This window comes from Chenopodium quinoa, unplaced genomic scaffold (genome assembly GCF_001683475.1).
Source record: "Chenopodium quinoa cultivar QQ74 unplaced genomic scaffold, ASM168347v1, whole genome shotgun sequence".
NCBI lineage: Eukaryota > Viridiplantae > Streptophyta > Magnoliopsida > Caryophyllales > Amaranthaceae > Chenopodium > Chenopodium quinoa.
Genome location: NW_018745221.1, coordinates 3,359 through 23,561, shown reverse-complemented (window position 1 = coordinate 23,561; position 20,203 = coordinate 3,359). Strand labels below are relative to the sequence as shown.

Sequence of the window (20,203 nt, the reverse complement as noted above, 5' to 3'; positions counted from 1 at the left end):
TAGGAACTGATAAAGCCCCGAAGTATTGCATAGTGATGCCTTGTACTTCGGATGAATCAGTTCCGGGTGGTAGTTGCAACTCTGAAGTATTGCATGATGATGCCTCGTACTTCAGATAAACTGCTGCCCCGGCATGGTGTTTCGGATAGTTGTTCCCTTGGATGAATTGAAGAAAGTGTCACAAGAGTACCATCTCTAGAGTGAAAACTCTCAGGTGGGAAATCAGTACTTTAAAAACAGATGTAGAAAATAAAGCAAAGTGTTCAAAGATCCTCGGCTTAGCCGAGAAAAAATTATCAGCCATTCCAGAATTCAGAAGACCTCATCTTCAGATTTCTGGGGGGGCAGAGGGAAATAGAGAAATGGCACAACTGATCTAATACCCTTCAGCTCAGCCGAAGTTTGATACTTATGTCAGTTTTTTCACAAGTTGAAAACATCCGAGTACAAACGGCAAAAAGAAGTCTCAGCAGAAATGATTCTCGCTAGCCGAAGTTCTGCACTTAGCAAATATTTGAAAGATCATTCAAAGAAAGCAGTAAAGTGCGAAGACTGGTAAAGCGAAGAGAAAAAAAAATACACAAGAAAGCTGAGAAAGTGAACTTCTTTGAAATAAAAATGTTGAATTACAAAAATAGTCGGCAGCCGCCCACAAGCGGAAAGTAACAGCTGCCGAAATACGTACAGGCAAAATAAAAATATAATAAGCTGTTGTACGATAAGGCAAGCTGAAGCAAAAAAAAACAAAAGGCAAAAATTCAGAAAGCGGCAAGTCTAAAGTTGAGCGCATGATGAACCGCAAGATTCTGAAGACGACTGCCCGAGTTCCTATGCTTCAGCCTGAGGATCAGACTGATCAGCTTCATTGGGCCCAATGGTGGTCTCAGCTCCAGCAGCAGAAGAAGCAGGCTTTGCACTTTGCCGAGCCTCCCTTTCCCTCTGCTCAGCCTCCAACTCCATCCTCTCAGCTTCTTCCTCGGCTTCCTCAGCCTTAAGGATTTCAGCTTCGATTGGAGTGGCATACTTCATGTGAGGGTCTTCGGGATCTTGGACCCATTCAGCACATTTGGACCAGTCCAGCTTCGGCTCAGCATGAAGGCAGACCCTTCGGCACACTCTGAACCCGTTTCTAAAACCCATTTCATACTCTTCTTGGGTATAGATACGGACTTTGAGTAGAGCCTCAGCATCGGCCAACTTCTTCTTCGTCTCCTCCAAGTCTTCCTCGGATCTCTTCAGCTCATCGACGAGCTTGGAGGAGGAGCCTTTCAGCTCGGTAAACTCTTGCTGAACCTGGGAAGCCTCGGCCTGAACTTGGACCATTTCTTCCTTCTTGGCAGTGAGCTGATCCTCAGCCTCTTGTAGCTTAGCTCTTTGAGCTTCAGCAGCAGCAGCAGCCCTTGAGAGTTGGACATCCCTAGCTTGGAGCATCTCTTCAGCAGCCATTCTGCTGGCTTCAAGAGATTCTAGCTGATGCTGCACTTCAGCCTGTGCAGCAGCTCCTTGGATTCGGCTCTCGATAGCAGCCTTGAACTTGGAGATGTCCACCCCCAGGTGCTCTTGGAGGAATTTTTCCCCTTCCATCAGTGGGGGAAAAACTTCCTTCTCCATAGCGTCGCAGAAGGTCTGGAGGGCTTCAGCAGCCTTTTTCTCGTACTCCTCAGCCTTCTGCTGCTTCTCTTCAGCTGCTGCCTGCTTCAGCTTAGCAAGCTTTAGCTCTTCCTCGGCTACCCTTTGATCGTGCTCGGCAGCGTCCACCCTATCTTGTAGGGAATCTATCAGCTCTACAGTGAGAGTCTGATTGTGCACGAACTGAAAACAGGGGCACAAGTTAAAAAAGTAAAAAATAATAGCTGAAAGGTTGAGTTCAGAAAGAAATCAAGGCAAGGAGAATTACCTGCATCATCAGCAGTTGGTTGGACCTGGCAGGGTCAGGAACTGATCTGCTGGATTCGCCCATCCCAGCAGTGGCCTTCAGCGACCAAATCCTTGCCCTATCTACTTCGGACAGGCCAGCAAAATCGCCGAAGTAGGCTGCAGCACCTTCTCGGTTCTGACCCCATATGAGGTCCCAGATGTGGTCTGGGACTGGAATTCGGGGGGCCGAGAAACCCATTTCTCCAGACTGCAGCGTCTGGAAGGAAGGGAAGGATGACGATGGAGCCTCTTTAGCTTTGGGTGGCTCAACGTCCTCCTCCTTCTCAGAAGAGTCAATTATTGTGACCTCTTCTTCTTCAGGTGTGAGGACGAAGGCCCCAACCTCTCTGGCAATGTCCGCCGTGAAACCCTCAGCACTGGGCATCACGGCGTCTCCATCCTTGTCCTCGGCGGCACTCTCTCGAGCTTCTTCCAGAACCTCTCCCTTAGGTTTGGGAGTTCTCTGATCCACCTCCATCTCGGGGGTGGCGGAGAGGCCCTTGGGGGTGATTGAGGCGGTGGCCGGGGAACCCTCGGCGATCCATTGCCTTCCTCGGGTTCCCTTATTTCAACGCCGATGGTCATCGGCCTCCGCTGAAAGTCATGCGGGCCGATGATGGCCATTCTTCGGCGCCTCTTCTGAAGCGGCTGCTCGTCCATACCCGAGTCTGAAGACTCTTCTTGTACTTGGTCTTCGGGACGAACAGGGGCTTTCCCTTCCCTGTGTCTGCTGCTCTCTTCAGACTGTAAAGGGCAGGCAGGGGGAAGAATGTGAGTAAAAAAAAAAAAAAAAAAAAAAAAAAGAAAGACAAAGTTAAGTCTAAAGGCTCACCGAGGTCTTCAGCAAAGCCTCGTCTTCTTCAGCTGCCCTAGCCGCAGCTTCTTCAGCAACTCTGGAGGACCCTTCTCCACCTTCACAAGCTTCAATAACCCGTGCAACCTCTTCGGCTGTACGGGCAGCTTCAGCTTCTTCTTCCAGCAGCTGAAACAAGGGATCTCTCTTCTTCCACCAAGGCTTCTGCCTCTGATACAGAGCAACAGCCTCAATTTGGAAGTGGGAAGAGTCTAGGTGAACCTCTCGGCGCCTTGGTTCAGTGATAGGGGGAGCCCGATCAGTTACGACTCGTTCTCGGTTGACGCCAAGGCGAGCGTAATCAATGCCGACGTTGGTCTCGTCCCGTTCTGAAAAAGAAAAGGGGAGAAGTCAATTCAGTTAGTTCGGCACATCACAAGAAAGCAAAATGAAAGAAGAAAAGAGATAATTAAAAGGCCTCGGCCCCAGCCGAAGAAGATTACCATCCCTAAACTTTCGGCTGAGGCCGACAGCTGCCAGCATATTCTCTTGGAAAACATAGTGCGTATCGGGGAGCCAAGTCTCCGGGATATGCTGCATTCGGCCGCTGCCTCCCCGGTTCGGCAGCTTGCCGAAGATGTTCTGCTGATTAAGGTTCGGGTCTGGCCCGCTATCTTCGGGAGGACCTAAACTTCCCATATCAGGATCCGGCTCGGCAAGATACCGGGGAGCGCTGAAAACGTAAGGGTGGCTCGGCTCCGTGGGTGCCCTAACCCAAATCCATTGACCTCTCCAGTCCTTGTCTGAAGAGTCGTTCGGCCACATGGTTAGGAACGGGGGCCGAGACTCAATCCGATACCACCCAGAGCCATGGCATCCGTGCCCACTTTGAATGTTTGGCACTAGCCGATGGAGCCTTTTGAAGCAATGCAGGTTCGGCACGTACCTGAAGAATTTGCAGACCCATAAGTACGTCATTACCCTTCGGATGCTGGTGGGGGTCAGCTGGCACAGGGAAATGTTGTAATGGATCAGCAAGTCTCGGACGAATACGTCCAAAGGGAACCTCAGCCCGTACTGGAGTTGTCTTGTGTACACCCCCACATACCCCGGGGGTGGACGGTGGATTCTATCGGAGGCCGTGGGCATTCGGCACCAATACCCATCGGCTTCAAGGATGCCGTAATGCAACTCAATTTGCTCGGCAAACCGGTACTGATCAGCATTCTCCACCCACCATGAGTAGGGGCGGTTCTTTATCATGGCCGAAGCTACTTCGGCATCCTCCCACTCTGAAAACCCTGGGAGGATATCCCAAAGGACAGCGGGAACTTCATCATCCCGTCCTGAAGCGCTCACCCCCTCAGCCCTCTGAGGAGGAGCCGAAGAAATGGGAGTCGCCCTAACCCCTTCAGCAGGGTCAGACTCTGTCCTTCGTCCATTCCAGGTCCCAATCCTGTCCCTGGGATCGGGGATTAGCCTTGCTCTTCTTGGAGCACGGGCTCCACCTCTAACTCCCCTCACCATTGACGAATTTCGAAGGAAAAAGTCGAAAAAGGGGAAAGAGTGCAAAGTCGAAGAAAAATGAAATAAAATCAAAGGAATTTACCTTGATCTGAAGCAAAAGCCGCCGATTTACGAATTGGTAGTGACAAGTCTCAGCTTCTAAGCTTAATGCTCGGGGAATTTGCGAAGTTTTGATGCGGGCTCTTGAGCGTTCTTGAGAATTCTGGGTTTGTGTTGATGAATGAGTGGGGAGAGAAGACGCGCCTCTATTTATATCTCCAGAAATGGGAATTCAAGGAGTCTGCGTTTCAATTTCTCTCAAGCACCCCACTAAGTAACCGTTAAACACACGACCTTGCAGTTAAATCGCCCACTACCCGTCCAACTTCCGCAATTATCCACATTAACTGTTGTTATCTCATTAATCATGGGTTAATTACGGTTTAAATTCACATTTTTGGATTAACAAATCATTCACTTCCCTCCTTTTCTGATTAAATCAAACCCGACCCGTCATCCTTCCAAATCGGGTCTGGGGGGCAAGTTGTTTGGGTCCAATTTAGTCCAATTGGGCCTGGTCACTGAATGATCCAATTAAAAGCCCAAGGTTAAGGTTCAACTCTCCAAATGTGCTAAAGTCAAAAATCAACATCCTCAAAGCCATGTCAAGGTCAGTCAACGGCCCAATCAGCTTGGCCCAGCCCAACTGACTTCCGGGCCCAATCCGCCTCCTTCATTAGCCAAGGTATAAAAGCCAACAATTTGGTCAATTCTTGGTAAGACAATAAAGCCTCAAGCAACTAAACTCTTGCACAGCTTTCTCTCTCTAATATACTGACTTAAGCATCGGAGGGGCCTTCCTCGGCGTCCCCCCGAGGCTAGTTTACGTGTATTTGTTGTGCAGGAAACCCTCGGCTCCTGCGTCGTTCGGACCGAGACCAAGTTCCCTCAAGATAAAAGGATCTTCCGAGATTCGATTGTTTTCATCCGAAACAAATGTATTACTACATTAGTCCTACTTGTAGTACGCACCCTTACTGACTAATCAAGGGTTGGCGCACCCTATTTTAGATTATTAGTATGCAGTCTTTTCGGAATTACTCGGTAGGATGCTTCCTTATAAATTAAATAAATAACAACAAACATTTGTAAAACGTTATAAATAATTAATTTATTAGTGAAAAAGAAGGTTATACAACAAATTTCTATGTATCGTACTATGGTAGTGGTCGTCAATCACATGGGGTTGCTAACCTTTTATTTTTTTATTTTTTTTTTTCTTTTTTGAAGCCAACCTTTAAATCAATTAATCTAATGAGCACTATTTTTGTACAAGTAATTAATAATATAGACATATAGTAGAGGTTGATAATGTCTTCTGAGTGCAAAGTAGGGTGTTAATATGGATGATTGGATCGGATCAAATGAGCTCGGATAGGGTCAACTTTTAAAGTTGAATTATACTAAAAATTATTATGTTCATGCTAGTCTAAATCTAAATTGGATATTTTTTGGATCAAGTAAGAACGGGTGTGATTTTGACACCTCTAGTGTAGAGTGTGTGGCAAGGCCAAGTGTATTGGTCAAGTCAAGTATAACTAATTTTGTAACTTTCTGGTTTCTTAATTTCAAAATTAAAACTAATCAAATTTTATGTGCTATATGACTATTTTTAAACAATTGCAAGGTAGTTTTTTTTTTTTTTTTTTTTTTTTTTTGACAAGAAGACCAATATTAATCATTTTATCGTTTCTTTTCTTTAAATCCACTTTTACCTAATTTTTTTTTTCTACAAACTATTAAAATTCCCCAATCAACCTCCCATATATACTAAAATGTCACTTTTCATGTACTACATACTTGTTCTTACTAGGCATACAAGTATTGAAGGATATACATATACATGATGAAAAAAATAAGACTTTTTAAGAAGAAGCTCTTAAAACAAATATGCGTAGATTATGTTTAAAGTGAATAATAATATCATACATATTTCAAAAAGAAAAAAAAAAATATATCATACTAATGTGAAGTGAATTGAAGGCAATTACGAGTGTATGGCTCAAAAAGTTGGACGACCTAAGTCCAACATAAAAACAGAGAGAGTAATGTGAAAAGGGAAGGATGGGGGACGTAGCTTGAAGTCTCTCGATCTTTTTCTCATCTTTTTGGATAAGATAAGAAAAGCTTGAAGTCTTGAGTTGCTCATCACGTTGACATAAAATATTGATCATGTGAAAAACTGAATTAATGTATTTAAGAAATGTACTCCTTAATTAATTCCTACTCGTAAATAGCTTATTGCATGCATGTGCAATGATTGTTCAAATCATTTACTGACAAAATTGATTCATCATTCATGAGTATGGACAACAAATTTATTATTTAAGCTGTTACCGTCCATTTATATTTATTCTACAGATAAGTGCGTAATAGGAATTAGAAATTGCCCTCTTAAAAAACGTGACAAAATTGCTTCTATTCGGTTATGAGACTTCAATATGGAGTACGTTTTTTCAATTATTTGTATAATGTATATGTGTGAAAGACCGCTTTATTATTATCATTAGATTATTTTTGTGAGTCATTGCGACTAGTGAGTATGTGACCCTATGATTCCTATCACAGTTTCACCTTTTTCCTTGACTCAATTCACCTACAATTCTACAATGTAATTTTATGATGATAAGACGGTCTTATTTAAAAATTTGTAAAATATGTACGAAGCGTATTTCAACTTTTTCATAAGCACCACAATTTTGGTAGTACTCGAGTTGAAATAATTAATAAAGACCCCCCCGGCCCCCACCCTGTCATACATGTATAGAATACTGTAATTATACTTATAATCCAACCTAATTTAACCATAATTTCTACAATGGATGAACTCAACTAAGTAGTGCTAAGAAGAGGTCATTCCACACATCAATAGGGCCAGGCATGCACCAATGCACACAATCATTGAACCCTTTCTTCTTCTTGTCACGCCAGTGTGAACCCGGGTGTCCGTCCGGTCTCAACAACATAACCTTAGTGATATCCAAGGCTTGGAATTTTCGTTGTCCCTTCCAATAGCCTTCTTTCTTTGCTCTTTCGATTTCTTCGATTTGAATGTCTCTTACCTCCCATTCATCATTGTTTTTGCTAGATATCAACATATTTTCTTTGTTGTAAGGTTTTGATCTTTCGCAATGGCCTCCGGTGTTCCACGTCCCATTTTCGAAATGTGTTGGTGAAATTGTTCTCACCAAGGTCAGCATGCCCTTACAATTTTTGCAACCATTAATGTAGCTGCATGTGTATTTCATGTACGTTTAGTATATTTTGTAATTAGAATCTAATTTAATTACTAGGATATAACAACTAATTATTCCAGTTAATAAAGGGATTAAATAATTTACTACATAAACAATAAATCTAGCCAAACATAAATCCACCCAAAAAAAAAACAATAAAGAAAGAAATACTTTAAATTAGGCTCCGCGTCAGTTCACTTCACCTTATATTTGACTTAATTAAATTATTTTTACTGAATTGAAATTCATTTTACTAATTTTTTTTTTTTTGTAATAAAATGACTTTTTACTAAATTTCTATTATATTTACTCTTTAAAGTTACTGAATTTTAAAGAACTGAACTTATTTTTACTTAAATGAAATTATTTTTATTGAATTGAACTTATTTTTACCGAACAAAAAATATTTACTTTAAATATTATTCTTTTTAAAGGTGAAGTGAATAGGATTTATTGGCCAAATATGTATTTTTGTCATCATGCTATTATTGGCAAAATCATAAAATATAAGATAGAATATTAGCTGTATAGTCTAATAAAACCATTGTTTCTTTCCCAAAATAAATAAATAAATAATAAAACCATTGTTTCTTATTATGAGTACAAAGGGATACCCCCAAAACCTCCTACAACATATTCAGTAATTTCGTGTTAACATTTCCTATGGTTCAGTTGCAAATAAATCAATATGTTTAACAACCTTTATTCATGCTAGATGGATGGTTGTGGTGGTTGTAATTGTGCATAAACATAACCCAACAAATTAATATGGTCTAATAATCACACCTCACCATAAATCATAAACCATAACATGTCATTTATGCACGTTACTTAATCATCTAGAACACGAAATTAAAAGCCTTAATTAAGCTTACCTGAGTGTAGTTTGAAAGGCCTTCCCAATAGCAAAACTCACTTTAAATTGAGTCAAATTGGCTTCATTGCAATAGAGACATCCAATTAATTTCCCACCTTCAAATAAATAATTCTTTCTAAAGTACCATTGAGCACTTGAAACGATTGCATAATCCACTAAACCTTGACTCACATTATAACCCCATTTTTCATCCACTTGATCAAGGTGCAAATCATAAACTCCACCTTCTCTTTCAACACCCTTAACCAAAAACCTAGTCCATAACACCATTAGGGTGAAATTGTTCCTAGGGAAGAACCATGTTCGAGACTGGTCTTTTGCATCCTTATACACATCAATTGGTGCTTCTTCTTGAGACAAGATGCATAAAAGAGACTCCATTTGGTTTCTACCAACAGAATCTCCTATAAATGCTAGCCTCTTATCGCGCATAATTTGAAAAAAGGTATCAAGTTCGAACCTTGGGAGCTCACATTTGTGTGGCTTCCATCTCCAATACAAAAACTCCTTGTCATTCCTCCCATGCAAGAAGCAATCTTTTGACGTTGGAATTGTTGTGCATGTTGCATTTGTATATAGTGGGCCTTTTGAATAATCTTCAACCCATTTCCCCTTGAACAAATCACATTTTCCATTTTTATCTGAAAAAAATCATTAAAAAAACATATAATTAGTTTAAATACTATAATACTACATACATTAATGAAAATTCACATATAATGTAAATTACAACAACGCTCTCTCTAGGGAAAATAGTGTAGATTCATACCCTTTTGAGGATGATTTATTGAATTGATTTGCTCTAATGTTTTGGTGATGTTTAAAGAGAAAGGTGAGTGGAAAGCAAAAATGCTCAAGATGGATGTGATAAGTATTAAGTAACCAACAAATGAAGCAAATCCATTGGTTTTGGTATTTTCTAGGAGCTCTCTCATTTAATATTTTTGTGATTGTTGCAAAAATGAAGGGATAATAAGAAAAATAAAAGGTTGTCCGAGTTTTGAGAGAAAGATATATAGAACTACCTCCCTTTACACCCTCACCTCCTTGTTTCTTGTTACTTTGTAACAAATTAATTTTAAAGTACTTTACCTTCTACAAGATATATCTAAGCTTTACCGTATTAATGCACGAGATATACTTATTATATATTCGTAGGGATTTATAAAATCTTGGGAAATTTTCTAATAAATACAATAAAATGTTATGGAACATGAAATTCCGCCCTTGGAATTGGGCAAGTGCAACATATGTGATAAAGTGAATATTTTGAATTGGTTGCTCGTAGTTTTTCGGTGTTGCCACATGTACCATAAATTGGTTCATGCCATACAAATGTTTATCCATGGAAACTTTGCATGCATCACATAATCACATGTAACTTTTGTTTGCATTAAAAAAAATAAAAAAAAAAAAAAAAAAAAAAAAAAAAAAAAAAAAAACACGATCGTTCCAATACATTGATTGTATTGATATGTGGTGCAACCAGTTAAAAAGAAATCTTAAATAAGAATGACGTGAGCACATAAACACGCAACACTAAAAGTAGGTACATCTTAATTCCGTTTGAAAATGATGAATTCTCATAACACGCTTCTTAATTAATCGTTCACATTTGAATATAGGGACGTATGGAGTAACAAATTTAAGGAGTCATTATCAAATTTGCTGGCTGCTGCAATGCTTAGGTTTGTCTTATCAATGTTATCAAAACATGGGTATGTTTTGTTGGTTGTATACTTGTGTTGTTTGGTCTGAAATTTTTGCATGCAAAAATACTAAAAATGACAACGAAACTTCACGTGTTGAGCTCATTTGGTCTGGAATTTCACGAGATAATAGCAGTTTATAGTCAGTCCCAAGTTCAATATTCAAAATTTAAAGTAATATGGTAACTCAACATTTTTTTTTTTAGGGAATATGGTAACTCAACTTGAACGCGTAAAATTGACATCCAAAACTTCACTCTCATAAGTGGGGAGACCTTGTTTATTGATTATAGTGACTTATCATAATTAGGTTTTGAGTCATTAATTTCATCACACCAATTACCCTTTGTTTTATTAAACTTTGTGAACAAGTGATGTTGAATGTAAACTTTCCACTACACCAAAAGGCAAAAACAACAAAGCTTTAGTCCCAAGAGAGTCTATTATGTACACCCGGTATACTGTACACACGGAGTTATTTGCTCATTTAATCAACAAATGAGCTTTAATCAACAAATGAGTAAAAATATTGCTTGCTCATTTGTTGATTAGATTAGCAAATGAACTCGGATGTACGGTACACCCGGATGTATATAGCAAATTCTATAGTCCCAATGATAATTGGATGGCTAGCATAAAATCATGAATCGTTTTAAGAAACCATCTCCAAAAAAAATGGAATATAAAGAAAAGAACAGTGATAATAAAATGACAAATACGTAAATTTCCTGCGAAAGTCAAATATTTATATAAGAACATATAAATAAAAAATAAATAAATAAATAAAGGTGTTTACATACGTATTATTCAACATGATCATAATCCATGTAAATACTCAAAAGAATATACTGGATAAAACTGTAAAAGTATTACTACAGATATGCTCCTTACTTCCTCCAGACGACCAGACCTTCACTACAACAGCTAATAGACATCACTAAATTTCAAAGTTACATGACATTAAAGCCTTTTTCTGATTTTACAACAATTTTAACCTTAATAGTAACATGATACTACAACAAGCTATTCCCCAGCCCCCGAAAAAAGACAGAGATAGAGAAAGCTGATAACAAGCACCATCATGAAAGCAGTGAACGACGACAGCTAGGATATCATTTGAACTATCAATTCTGCTAGTAAAATGGGAAAGTACCTTTAATCAAATTGTTTAGCCAGTTCTTCATTCACAGATGTTACAAAAGACCTACCGTGACCTGAGTGCATCATTGTTCAGCCCAATCTTTGAACAAGAGCATCATGTAAAGTGGAACGTTCACCACAGCGATCACCAAAACCATACCAAGTACACGAATGAATCGTTGCAGCATTATCCTCAGTAATGATTTGCTTGACCTTGTCAAGTTTTTCACATCAGACCCAGGATCTCCACTAATGTCCACTTTTGTTGCACCCTCTTGTTCTAGGACCATTTGTTTCCTAGCAGCACGCATCACAGCATTCCCTCTATACAAAAACATGCCATTAGTTGAAATATGTTGTGAGCTATTATCATCAAGTAGCAAACAATCCATTCCAAAAATAGTATGCAAATTACCAAAAAACTGAGAGAAGACAGTGTGCCAAGGCTCCACTTGATTGAATGAACACTATTTTATTAATATTTTTCTTCTTAACTTTGTATCAATGAAATTTATATCATGAACTCATGAAGTTATAGAGAGTACAGCTACCAATAATTTGTGGATAAAAAGAGTGTGTAATAGTGTGTGTGTGTGTGGGCGTGCGCCATTTGCTTCATTTTATGATATTCTATCGACACATGACATGACTACATGAGATCGACTAAGACATGAAAGGAACGAAATATCAACAGCAAAGCCACAAAGCAGTGAAATGAAGGTAAAAAGACCAACAAACCTTTCTGTTGAGCTCGTCTCCTTTGACACAACCAAAGGGGTTTTACTAAGCTTCTTGATGACATGCAAACTCCCTTCGGCATCCCACATCATCTCATATTCACAGTTTTCATCTTCGTTTTTCTCTTTTCTACTACTTGAAAAAAGATCTTCTCTGACCAATTTGTTTATTTTTGTCATCAGATGCCCAAAGTGGAGATTTATGTCGTATGTAGGCAAAATTGACAGAGCAAGAATAGTTACAACAAAAAGTATGATATACCTGAAATCATTAAAATTGGAAATCAATATCATACGAATTTAACCATTAGCACTTGAAATAACTTTGGAGTAGTTGATAAGGCGAATTGTTTAAATGAAACGGGTAAAGCTACAAGCAATTACCATATATATATGAACAGTTGCGTAGGAAGAAAGCACAGCTGAGTAAGTATGACTGGTTCTTGAGAAGATCCATTAGCATGTGTAAAATTGCCTACAGATAGGAGCATAAACGATGGATAGAAGTTCCCTTGTTGCCAACTTACCGTCCCGAGAGTATGCTGGCAGTAGTAATATGTTATTAGTTTGTTAAGTATCCAACGTATCAGCTATATCAGCAACATATTCTGGATCAGACTAATTACCTCCTTGACAGTACCATGTTTTGTCTCGTGGTTGACTGTACACTGTTCATGATCATGACCAGAGAGGACAAGTACCTGACCAAACAGAAAAATGAAGTTGTTTATTGCAGCAACTAGTTTCATTCTGCTTCACATATAGAGGAAAAGCCAGAGAACATACAGGTTGAATAGAGTCCAAGATATGCTCTGCAGACTCCTTAGTGACATAATTCTGGTATCTGCATCATACAAAAAATAATCAATATTGACAAAAGAGTGAGTAAAGCAATATCACATTGACAGAAAAGTTTTGAGGTATGAAATTTACAGTATCCTCTGATCATAAGCAGAGCGAGAAATCCTCTGAACACAAAGGAAAAAAAGCCTGTGAGTTAAGTGCCAAATGGTTAGGCATATATGATAGTAATGCGAATATAAGTTGCACAAATGCACAACGGGGTAAAACGAAAGTAAGTCATAAGGTGTTCATAAAGGTTAGACATCAATACCTGATTGATAATTTCTGAAGAACGGTGTGGGCCACAAGGAGTCCAATCCGGACGGTACAAAGGGATATGGGTCAACAGCACCCTAGGATTTGTTCTTCCACCTGATGAAGAGGATAACTTAATGTTGTCATACACTAAACATCTTTCTCCAAATAATAACCTCTTTCAATCTAAATGTATTTCAATTTTTAATGGGACTCTATGTAGCATGAAATCCGATATAAGTAAAGTTAGTAAACACAAAATTAGTTCAAAAATATAATCTCCAAAAAAACAAGGAAATGGGGATATGGATTTTAGAGGAATCAATATGTTTTAATGTTGTTCAACACTTTCTGTATGAATTGTAGAAACGAGACAGCCATTCTCAAAGCTAAACACTAAACTAGCATCAATCAAATAATCCTCACTCTTCTATGTGACCAGAAAGCAAGCCCTCCCTTTCTTATATTAGCGAGACTCAGAATAAATATCCCCCGTGTGTGAACACACGCACATGTGTGATAATGACCAACTAACCTTATGGGAACTCACTCTTTATCTCCACAGTAGATGTGCAAACCACACCTCCACTTAGCTTTCTTTCTCTCTACACCATCCACTTTCAATACCCTCTGGTGATTATCAACTATAGTCCAACAAAGATAAAGGTTTCAGTGACTAATGTGAAGTTGAAAGGTTAGAAATCTAGAGGCAGATGCAAGACAATTGAGAATTTTTAAGCAACTGACAGTTCTTTTCTTGACATTTATGGGCACAAAACAAGCCCGTGTATTAGATGTGCATCTCAAAATTTATGCAAGGCTGATTTCATGAGTTCCAATAGAATGGAAAAGAATAAGGCCGCCTAGGCCTTCTGTTTCTGATGGGTATCTTATGCAGTTTGGTTTGTGGAAGAAAACTGATGCTGGGCGTTTCTGCACTACATTATTGGGATGTTATGAAATTTATGGAACTCTTAGAGAAATGAGTTAGATGAGAAAACAAACAGGTGTCCAAGCTTACTTGAAGTAAAAAGTAAACAATCACTTTAAGATGCTTGGAAATGCATTACAATGTGTTTATAAGTATCAAGTCACAGCTGACAAGATCAAGTTCAATAGAATTGCCAATGAGCTTTGTTTAATACAAGTGTGACAAGAACTTATCAAGGTTTGGTGTTACTTTGCTGAAGCTTCTAACAATTCATACCAGGAAACTCCTACATACACTTGCACACGACAATGGAACTGAATAAAAGGCCTTTTAGGAGGGCAGAGGAAGCACTAAAGTTCAGCTACCTAAAATGAACAAACTGCTGTTAGAGAGATAATGAAGTTGACTTACCCGTGGATAAGCCATCCACAAATGACCAAGTAAATGAAGTTGTATTGTCTTTTATGTTACCTGTAAGAAACAAATAATTCCCTTAGTGAAACTGACTCCGTGAACCATTAACCACAAGCATAACCACCAATATAAAATGATTCCTTTAGGAAAATTGACTCCATGCTACCAAAATAAAATGATTCCCTTAGTAAAACTGACTCCATGAATCACCGATTCACCGACATAACATGCATATGGATATTTGATTAAAATTAATATTGAAAAATGAAAACAAAGCATTAATCTAAAAAAGTATATTTAATAAAAAGGTGTTTATTTATTTAGAGAAATAATGGAGATCGTACAAAACTAAAAAAAAATCTAAAATGGGAAGCAATTTCAAATTACTACATGCATTTGCATCTATTTCCGCTATTTCAAGCAATAAAAAAAAAATAGAAAAAGCAATGTATGTCAAACTCTTACAAATATATTCCAATGATTTATATTATTGAACAACAATTTGCTAAAAAATAGTAATTTGTAATACTTTTTTTTACAACTTTCCACAGTTCTACTTTGCACAATGTACTCATTGATATGATTTACAAAGATAAGAACCATAAATAACGTGGGCCATAAAGTTTTCAAACAAAAGTCAAGCACTTATAATAATTTAATGAATCAAACAGTTTACAACTGATACCCTAAGGCCACTCTGAACCTAACAAGAAATTATGTGGCATTGAAAAGTACACTTTAATATTTAGAGAACTATGAACGTTCCAAGAAATTTTGAATTAACACCACTGAACCAAATAAAAATCCTTGTTAATTATGCAGATCAAATTTGCGACAAAGATACTGCGATAATTGAAATTTAATATACCATCAATGGTTTGGGCATCAATTGCAACAAAGTCTACTTTCCCAATAGTGAAATTATAATTTCTTTTGCCAAAAGTGCCTTCATAACGCTCTATAAACTGCAGCAAAGATATTATAGGCCAGTCAGCAGGTTAAATGGAAATGATGAACATCCATATATAGAGACATTAGGCCTGTTTCCCTATCCAGTTTGTTGCAAGATCCATAAAACATGATCAGAATCAACTCTTAGGGTATTGTATAATAAGTGATCAAATTGTATTGCATAAGGGACCCTTTGTGAAATAATACATTTTGAAAGTACTTGAAATAATAAAAACTTCTGCTAACAAGTTTTTAAGTTGTAATTACATAGAAAATTTATTAGAAACCTTGAAGACTTTAATCAAGAAAAAATTCACCCAAGATCAAAAGGTAAAACACTATATACCTCTGGCTTATGGAAAAGATGGCCAGCATAGCCAATGTCGTGGTTTCCAGGAATGTAGTAAACTGGAATATCTTTAGTTTTTCCTTGTTTACCCAGATCAAAGATATGCTTGAACCGGCTCAAAGATTCCTGCCATCTATTGGCTAAAAGAATGTAAGTGGTTCCTGATCATGAATGCATACGTAGAGCAAACTTCAACATATTAAATGCGATGATTCATCTACACTACTACTTAGAGTCCGACATAGAGAAATTGTCATCATTTTAGTTGAAAATTTACATATGACTCATGATTTATGACTGTGATTAGAGTGATATTCACTAGGGATGAAAATTTATGTAGAACTTCTGAGGACCATGCAAGATTTCTCTCAAAGAATATAAGAATATGGTATCACAAAAAGAAGTTTCAGCCACAATGATCATAGGTAAATCATTTATAAAATCCCGTAGTGATCGATCAGAATACAAAATTCATAGGCTGCACAAGGAGTCCGTTATTAATGGAACACTGACATCATAAAAGTCCAAGACTAAAAAAGCCTTTAGAATGCTGAAAATTGTTTTCAGTCAAAAATAAAATAAATCTAGTACAACTTTCCCCAATTATTTTCTCAAATGAACAGTTGCTTGATTATCTCCCCTTAGCCACTCTGTAAGTCTGTAGCCTATCCTCACTATCATGAGACTCAAGATCCAAAAATAAAAACAGCACATATCAACATCCATGTCAAATTGTCTTCCCTCTAGTTGTCTTCTAATGGTATGCTCCACAATCAGTTTCCTCCCATGGGTGAACTTATAAAAAAGGAATAAAAGGGCAACGATGAAGGCATTTTCAAGTTTTCAATGAAGATTCAACATAGCAAAGTCAAGAGATTAGCAAAAGCAAGGGGGCTGACTAGAGAGGAATGGAATCCAAAAGGTTTAGAAAGTTAAGGGGTGTTTGGTTGAGAGAGGTTCGACTATTCCAAACCTCAAATGAGAATGCTTGGTTAAGAGGGAGTTGGAATAGAAGTTTATGTGCTCGTATGAAAAGCTAATTTTGAATATTGGTTGTAGGAGAATTTTGGATGAATGTGACATGACTATTTTAGCATAAGATTGATCAAATTTACTAACTTTTACCAAAGGCTCTCTATAACTCCCCTAACAATAAATTAGAATTCGGAATATGGAGAGCAAGATTGAACAAAGAAAGCAAGCCCAATAGAGTGCATAAAACTAAATGGTTGGACTGTGCACTAGCACCACTAAAAAAATTGTATAATTTTGAAGGGAACAGTGTCAAACTAATGGCATCCGCAGCAGATATCCAAATTTATGTGTTTAAATTTGAGCAATGCCTTTGACACATTTGCCAGACATTACTCTAGTAGATAAATTTTAGACTTAGTTCTTAATCAATAATGTGTATTTAAAATAGATGTTGACAATATCTAGAATGATGGGATTCTAGCTATGTTTTTTTCTCATAAAATTTATCCAGACATTAATGTACTTCCTCTACAAGTAGAACTAGGTTAAGATCTATACATATACGTCAACATTCACTCTGTTCGTGTGACTAATTTCAGATCACATGCTCAAGTATTTTTTGAGGAAACACCAATGGACTTTACTGTTAATTTTTAAAAATTCTTCTGTGTGCTCCGCTGTTTTGAAAATCTCTTTGATTACCCAATCTATGATTAGTTAAACTATAAAGACATCTTGTATGGTACATGTATTACACCAGTACCAGAATAAATCTTCCTAGTTATGCCACTGTATCTATATATACAAAGGATATATAAGCAGAATATATATAAACCATCATGCAATAAGACAATAACTGCAACAACCAACACCATTTTACGTCCAGGGTCCAAAATCGACCAATTATATTATTGATTAATATTTTAATCCTTATCTTCAACAAGAAACGAAGCACACAACAGCTAATTTTGTACTTGTAGCACATCCTACTCCACCCAACACATACAGCTAAAATATGAGTAACAAATGAGTGCATGTAATCAGGCCTTACTCTTTATTTGACAGCCGTGGACCTCCATCAAAGTAGTCACCCAAGAATAAGATTGCATCAGGTTTGAAAGGCAAAATTGAAGAAAGAAATGCTCTGCGCATGTAAAGATCAGAATAAAATGTAGCAATCTCCAAAGCAACTGATTTGGGACCAAAATCATGGGAGGTTCTGTCCATCAGCTGTTACACATTAATAATGAATTAGGATTAAGGGTAGGTCCAGGAACAAATACAAGCAGTAGACAAAAGTCACCTGAGGGTCAGTGATGACAGCTACTTTTATGTATTCGCTCGATGTATCACTTCCCTATAAATAAATTTGACAAAAAAAAAAAAAATTCAGAAGCATTCCATCAAATAAGCATTTTCACAATTTACTGCTTTAAATATTTGCCACTTCAGCTTCCTTTCATGATTCGCATTGTGTTCCTTTCATCAAAGGCCAATTATTGTTCTTATTTCTTAGTTTGTGTAGTGTTCTATTATATCAGAAACTGAGAAACTTTGCAATTAGCATCATCAATTGATTAGTGTTATTAATACCATGTAAAGTTAGGCAGGAAGTACAAACTCTTCAGGTGACAGAAACTGGCTAAAGGAAGACCTAGGTCATACAAGCTTGAGAATTCATTTTCATGTATTGAATAAACTACCACCTATAATGTCACCCCCCCCCCCCCCTCTCTCCCTCAAAGAACAAAACACTATCATTTATGCTTGTAAATCCATTAAAATCTGAAGCCATTATAAAAGTGACTTGTGCTGAATCAATTTATCTTTGCATTGTTTATTTACAAATGTCATTCAAAGATTGAGAAGCTAATTGAGAAACCCACTTAAAATTTCTTTCAGCTTAATTCTTCCCAGAAGTAATGTATTGATTGTGAATCACATTTGCAATTAAGTTGCAGCTTCATTAAACCAGCCAAATCATCTAATTATAGCTCAAATCAGCACATTAAACCAAAAAAAAATTGAAACGACAAAAAAACAAAATCAAAACAAAAAAGACCCACAAATAAAATCCTTTTTCCCCTCTTTCTTCTTCAAACCCCAAAACAAAATTGAATTTAACAAGAAAAACCCACAAATTTACATCAAAAGCTAATCAATAAACACCCAGCTACTAAACAAATTTAATAAAAAAAAAAAAAAACAATCATGACTTCCAAATCCCAATAATTAAGCAACCAAAATCAACAATAAACAAGCTAAAAAATAACCAATACAAAGAAGAAAAGAGGAAGATGAGAAGTAACCAAAGAAGAAGAGGATTGATGAGGCCAAGAATAAGACCAAAGAAAAGGAACCCAGTAAGCAAACATCTCGCCATAGAGTATAGTGATTGCCCAGATCATGCAAAAGAATAAGCTCAACTTCCATGTTTTCCCTCTCATCATCGCCATTTTTGAAGCTCTACAAATTGTTCAGTACTACTACATATATTACTGATTACACTTTACAGACACCATTACTTGACCTTCACAATTGCTACTGTAGTGCTTCTTCCGTTCAAGCTGGCTTTGATTTGCTTCCTCTTTAGTCTAACCTTTTTCTTTTCTTTTTTTTTTTCTCGTTTTTTTAGTTTTTTTTTTTCAATATTTGTATCAATTGACTTTAACACAAAATAAACAATAACAAATTAAACAACACCCTTATTTTATTGGGTAATGCTCGCAATTAAACATGAATGAAAAAACATACTGTGGCTTGTATTTCAGGTTTTTCTTCCTTGACCAAACATAAAATTTATGTTAATTGTATTATTATAGTATGGCAAAAGGTAATAAACGTCCTTGGGTCGTTGGATAAGAGAATTGAAACTAGAAATATTATAGTAAAACTAACATTAATTATATCGAACGGCGTGTGATTTTGTCATACATTCTTAACTCAGTATTATTTCAACCAATATTATTATTCCTTATCTAACGCTTCGGGCGCTCATTAGAAGATCCTTATAGTAAATGTATATTTTCTTTTTTTTTTCCTCAAAATTAGTATCAATTGACTTTAACACAATAACAAGCTAAACGAAGCCCTTATTTTTACCAGGTTACGCTCATATTTAACAAAATTTTAAAGAAAGGGGTTGTATCAATTAGCTTTAATACAATTTTTATACCAAATTCACAAAATAACTTATACTACGTATATACAGAGTAGTACACAAGCATGATCTGAGCAATATATGTATACGAGTAAATAATAACAAGTGTACAACACACTCAAACAAAAAAAAATGACATAATATGCTTCTTTTAATACATATGCTCATATAAACCAAGTCAATTATATGTCTCATCTTGTGTCTCACCCTTTATTACGTAATATAACATCAAATTGGAATCATTTTATTAATTTATTCACAAAATAATTATGTAATACACTTTATATAGATAATGAGACATAAGATAAAAACGGAACGAAAATGAGAATCTCCAACAAATATTAATCTCA

General features: G+C 37.1%; 2 protein-coding genes across 3 annotated transcripts; both read right to left on the bottom strand.

Annotated features, from left to right (window-relative positions):
* Window positions 1-6,866: 6,866 nt before the first annotated feature.
* LOC110711080 (protein ALTERED XYLOGLUCAN 4-like) lies at window positions 6,867-10,567 on the bottom strand. The gene is made up of 3 exons (XM_021889449.1): window positions 9,159-10,567; window positions 8,388-9,030; window positions 6,867-7,507 (listed from the first exon to the last, which is right to left on the bottom strand). The coding sequence occupies exons 1-3, from the start codon at window positions 9,322-9,324 to the stop codon at window positions 7,105-7,107; spliced, it is 1,212 nt and encodes a 403-aa protein (XP_021745141.1). The 5' UTR covers window positions 9,325-10,567; the 3' UTR covers window positions 6,867-7,104.
* Window positions 10,568-10,856: 289 nt separating this feature from the next.
* Window positions 10,857-19,367, bottom strand: LOC110711079 (uncharacterized protein C630.12-like). Of its 2 annotated transcripts, XM_021889447.1 has the most exons (13): window positions 19,003-19,367; window positions 17,997-18,050; window positions 17,745-17,923; window positions 15,716-15,851; window positions 15,287-15,383; window positions 14,416-14,475; window positions 13,090-13,190; window positions 12,909-12,943; window positions 12,762-12,819; window positions 12,602-12,676; window positions 12,360-12,517; window positions 11,977-12,237; window positions 10,857-11,562 (listed from the first exon to the last, which is right to left on the bottom strand). In XM_021889447.1, exons 1-13 carry the CDS (start codon window positions 19,147-19,149, stop codon window positions 11,322-11,324), a joined length of 1,602 nt encoding a protein of 533 aa, XP_021745139.1. In that variant the 5' UTR covers window positions 19,150-19,367; the 3' UTR covers window positions 10,857-11,321. The 2 variants fall into 2 exon arrangements, with proteins under 2 accessions (XP_021745139.1, XP_021745140.1); XM_021889448.1 differs by lacking the exons at window positions 17,997-18,050; window positions 19,003-19,367 and having other exon boundaries at window positions 15,716-15,858; window positions 17,745-17,834.
* Between the last annotated feature and the right edge of the window lie 836 nt (window positions 19,368-20,203).

Bases quoted from the DNA above. Each gene is read 5' to 3' on its own strand.
- LOC110711080 (XM_021889449.1), bottom strand. From the start codon at position 9,324: ATGAGAGAGCTCCTAGAAAATACCAAAACCAATGGATTTGCTTCATTT. The intron at 9,031-9,158 runs GTATGAATCTAC...GATTTTTTTCAG, and splicing joins AATAAATCATCCTCAAAAGG to ATAAAAATGGAAAATGTGAT. The intron at 7,508-8,387 runs GTAAGCTTAATT...ATACACATGCAG, and splicing joins GCCTTTCAAACTACACTCAG to CTACATTAATGGTTGCAAAA.
- LOC110711079 (XM_021889447.1), bottom strand. From the start codon at position 19,149: ATGGCGATGATGAGAGGGAAAACATGGAAGTTGAGCTTATTCTTTTGC. The intron at 14,476-15,286 runs GTATATTAAATT...TGTTTCTTACAG, and splicing joins TGATGCCCAAACCATTGATG to GTAACATAAAAGACAATACA. The intron at 12,820-12,908 runs GTAAATTTCATA...TGTATGATGCAG, and splicing joins GCTTATGATCAGAGGATACT to ATACCAGAATTATGTCACTA.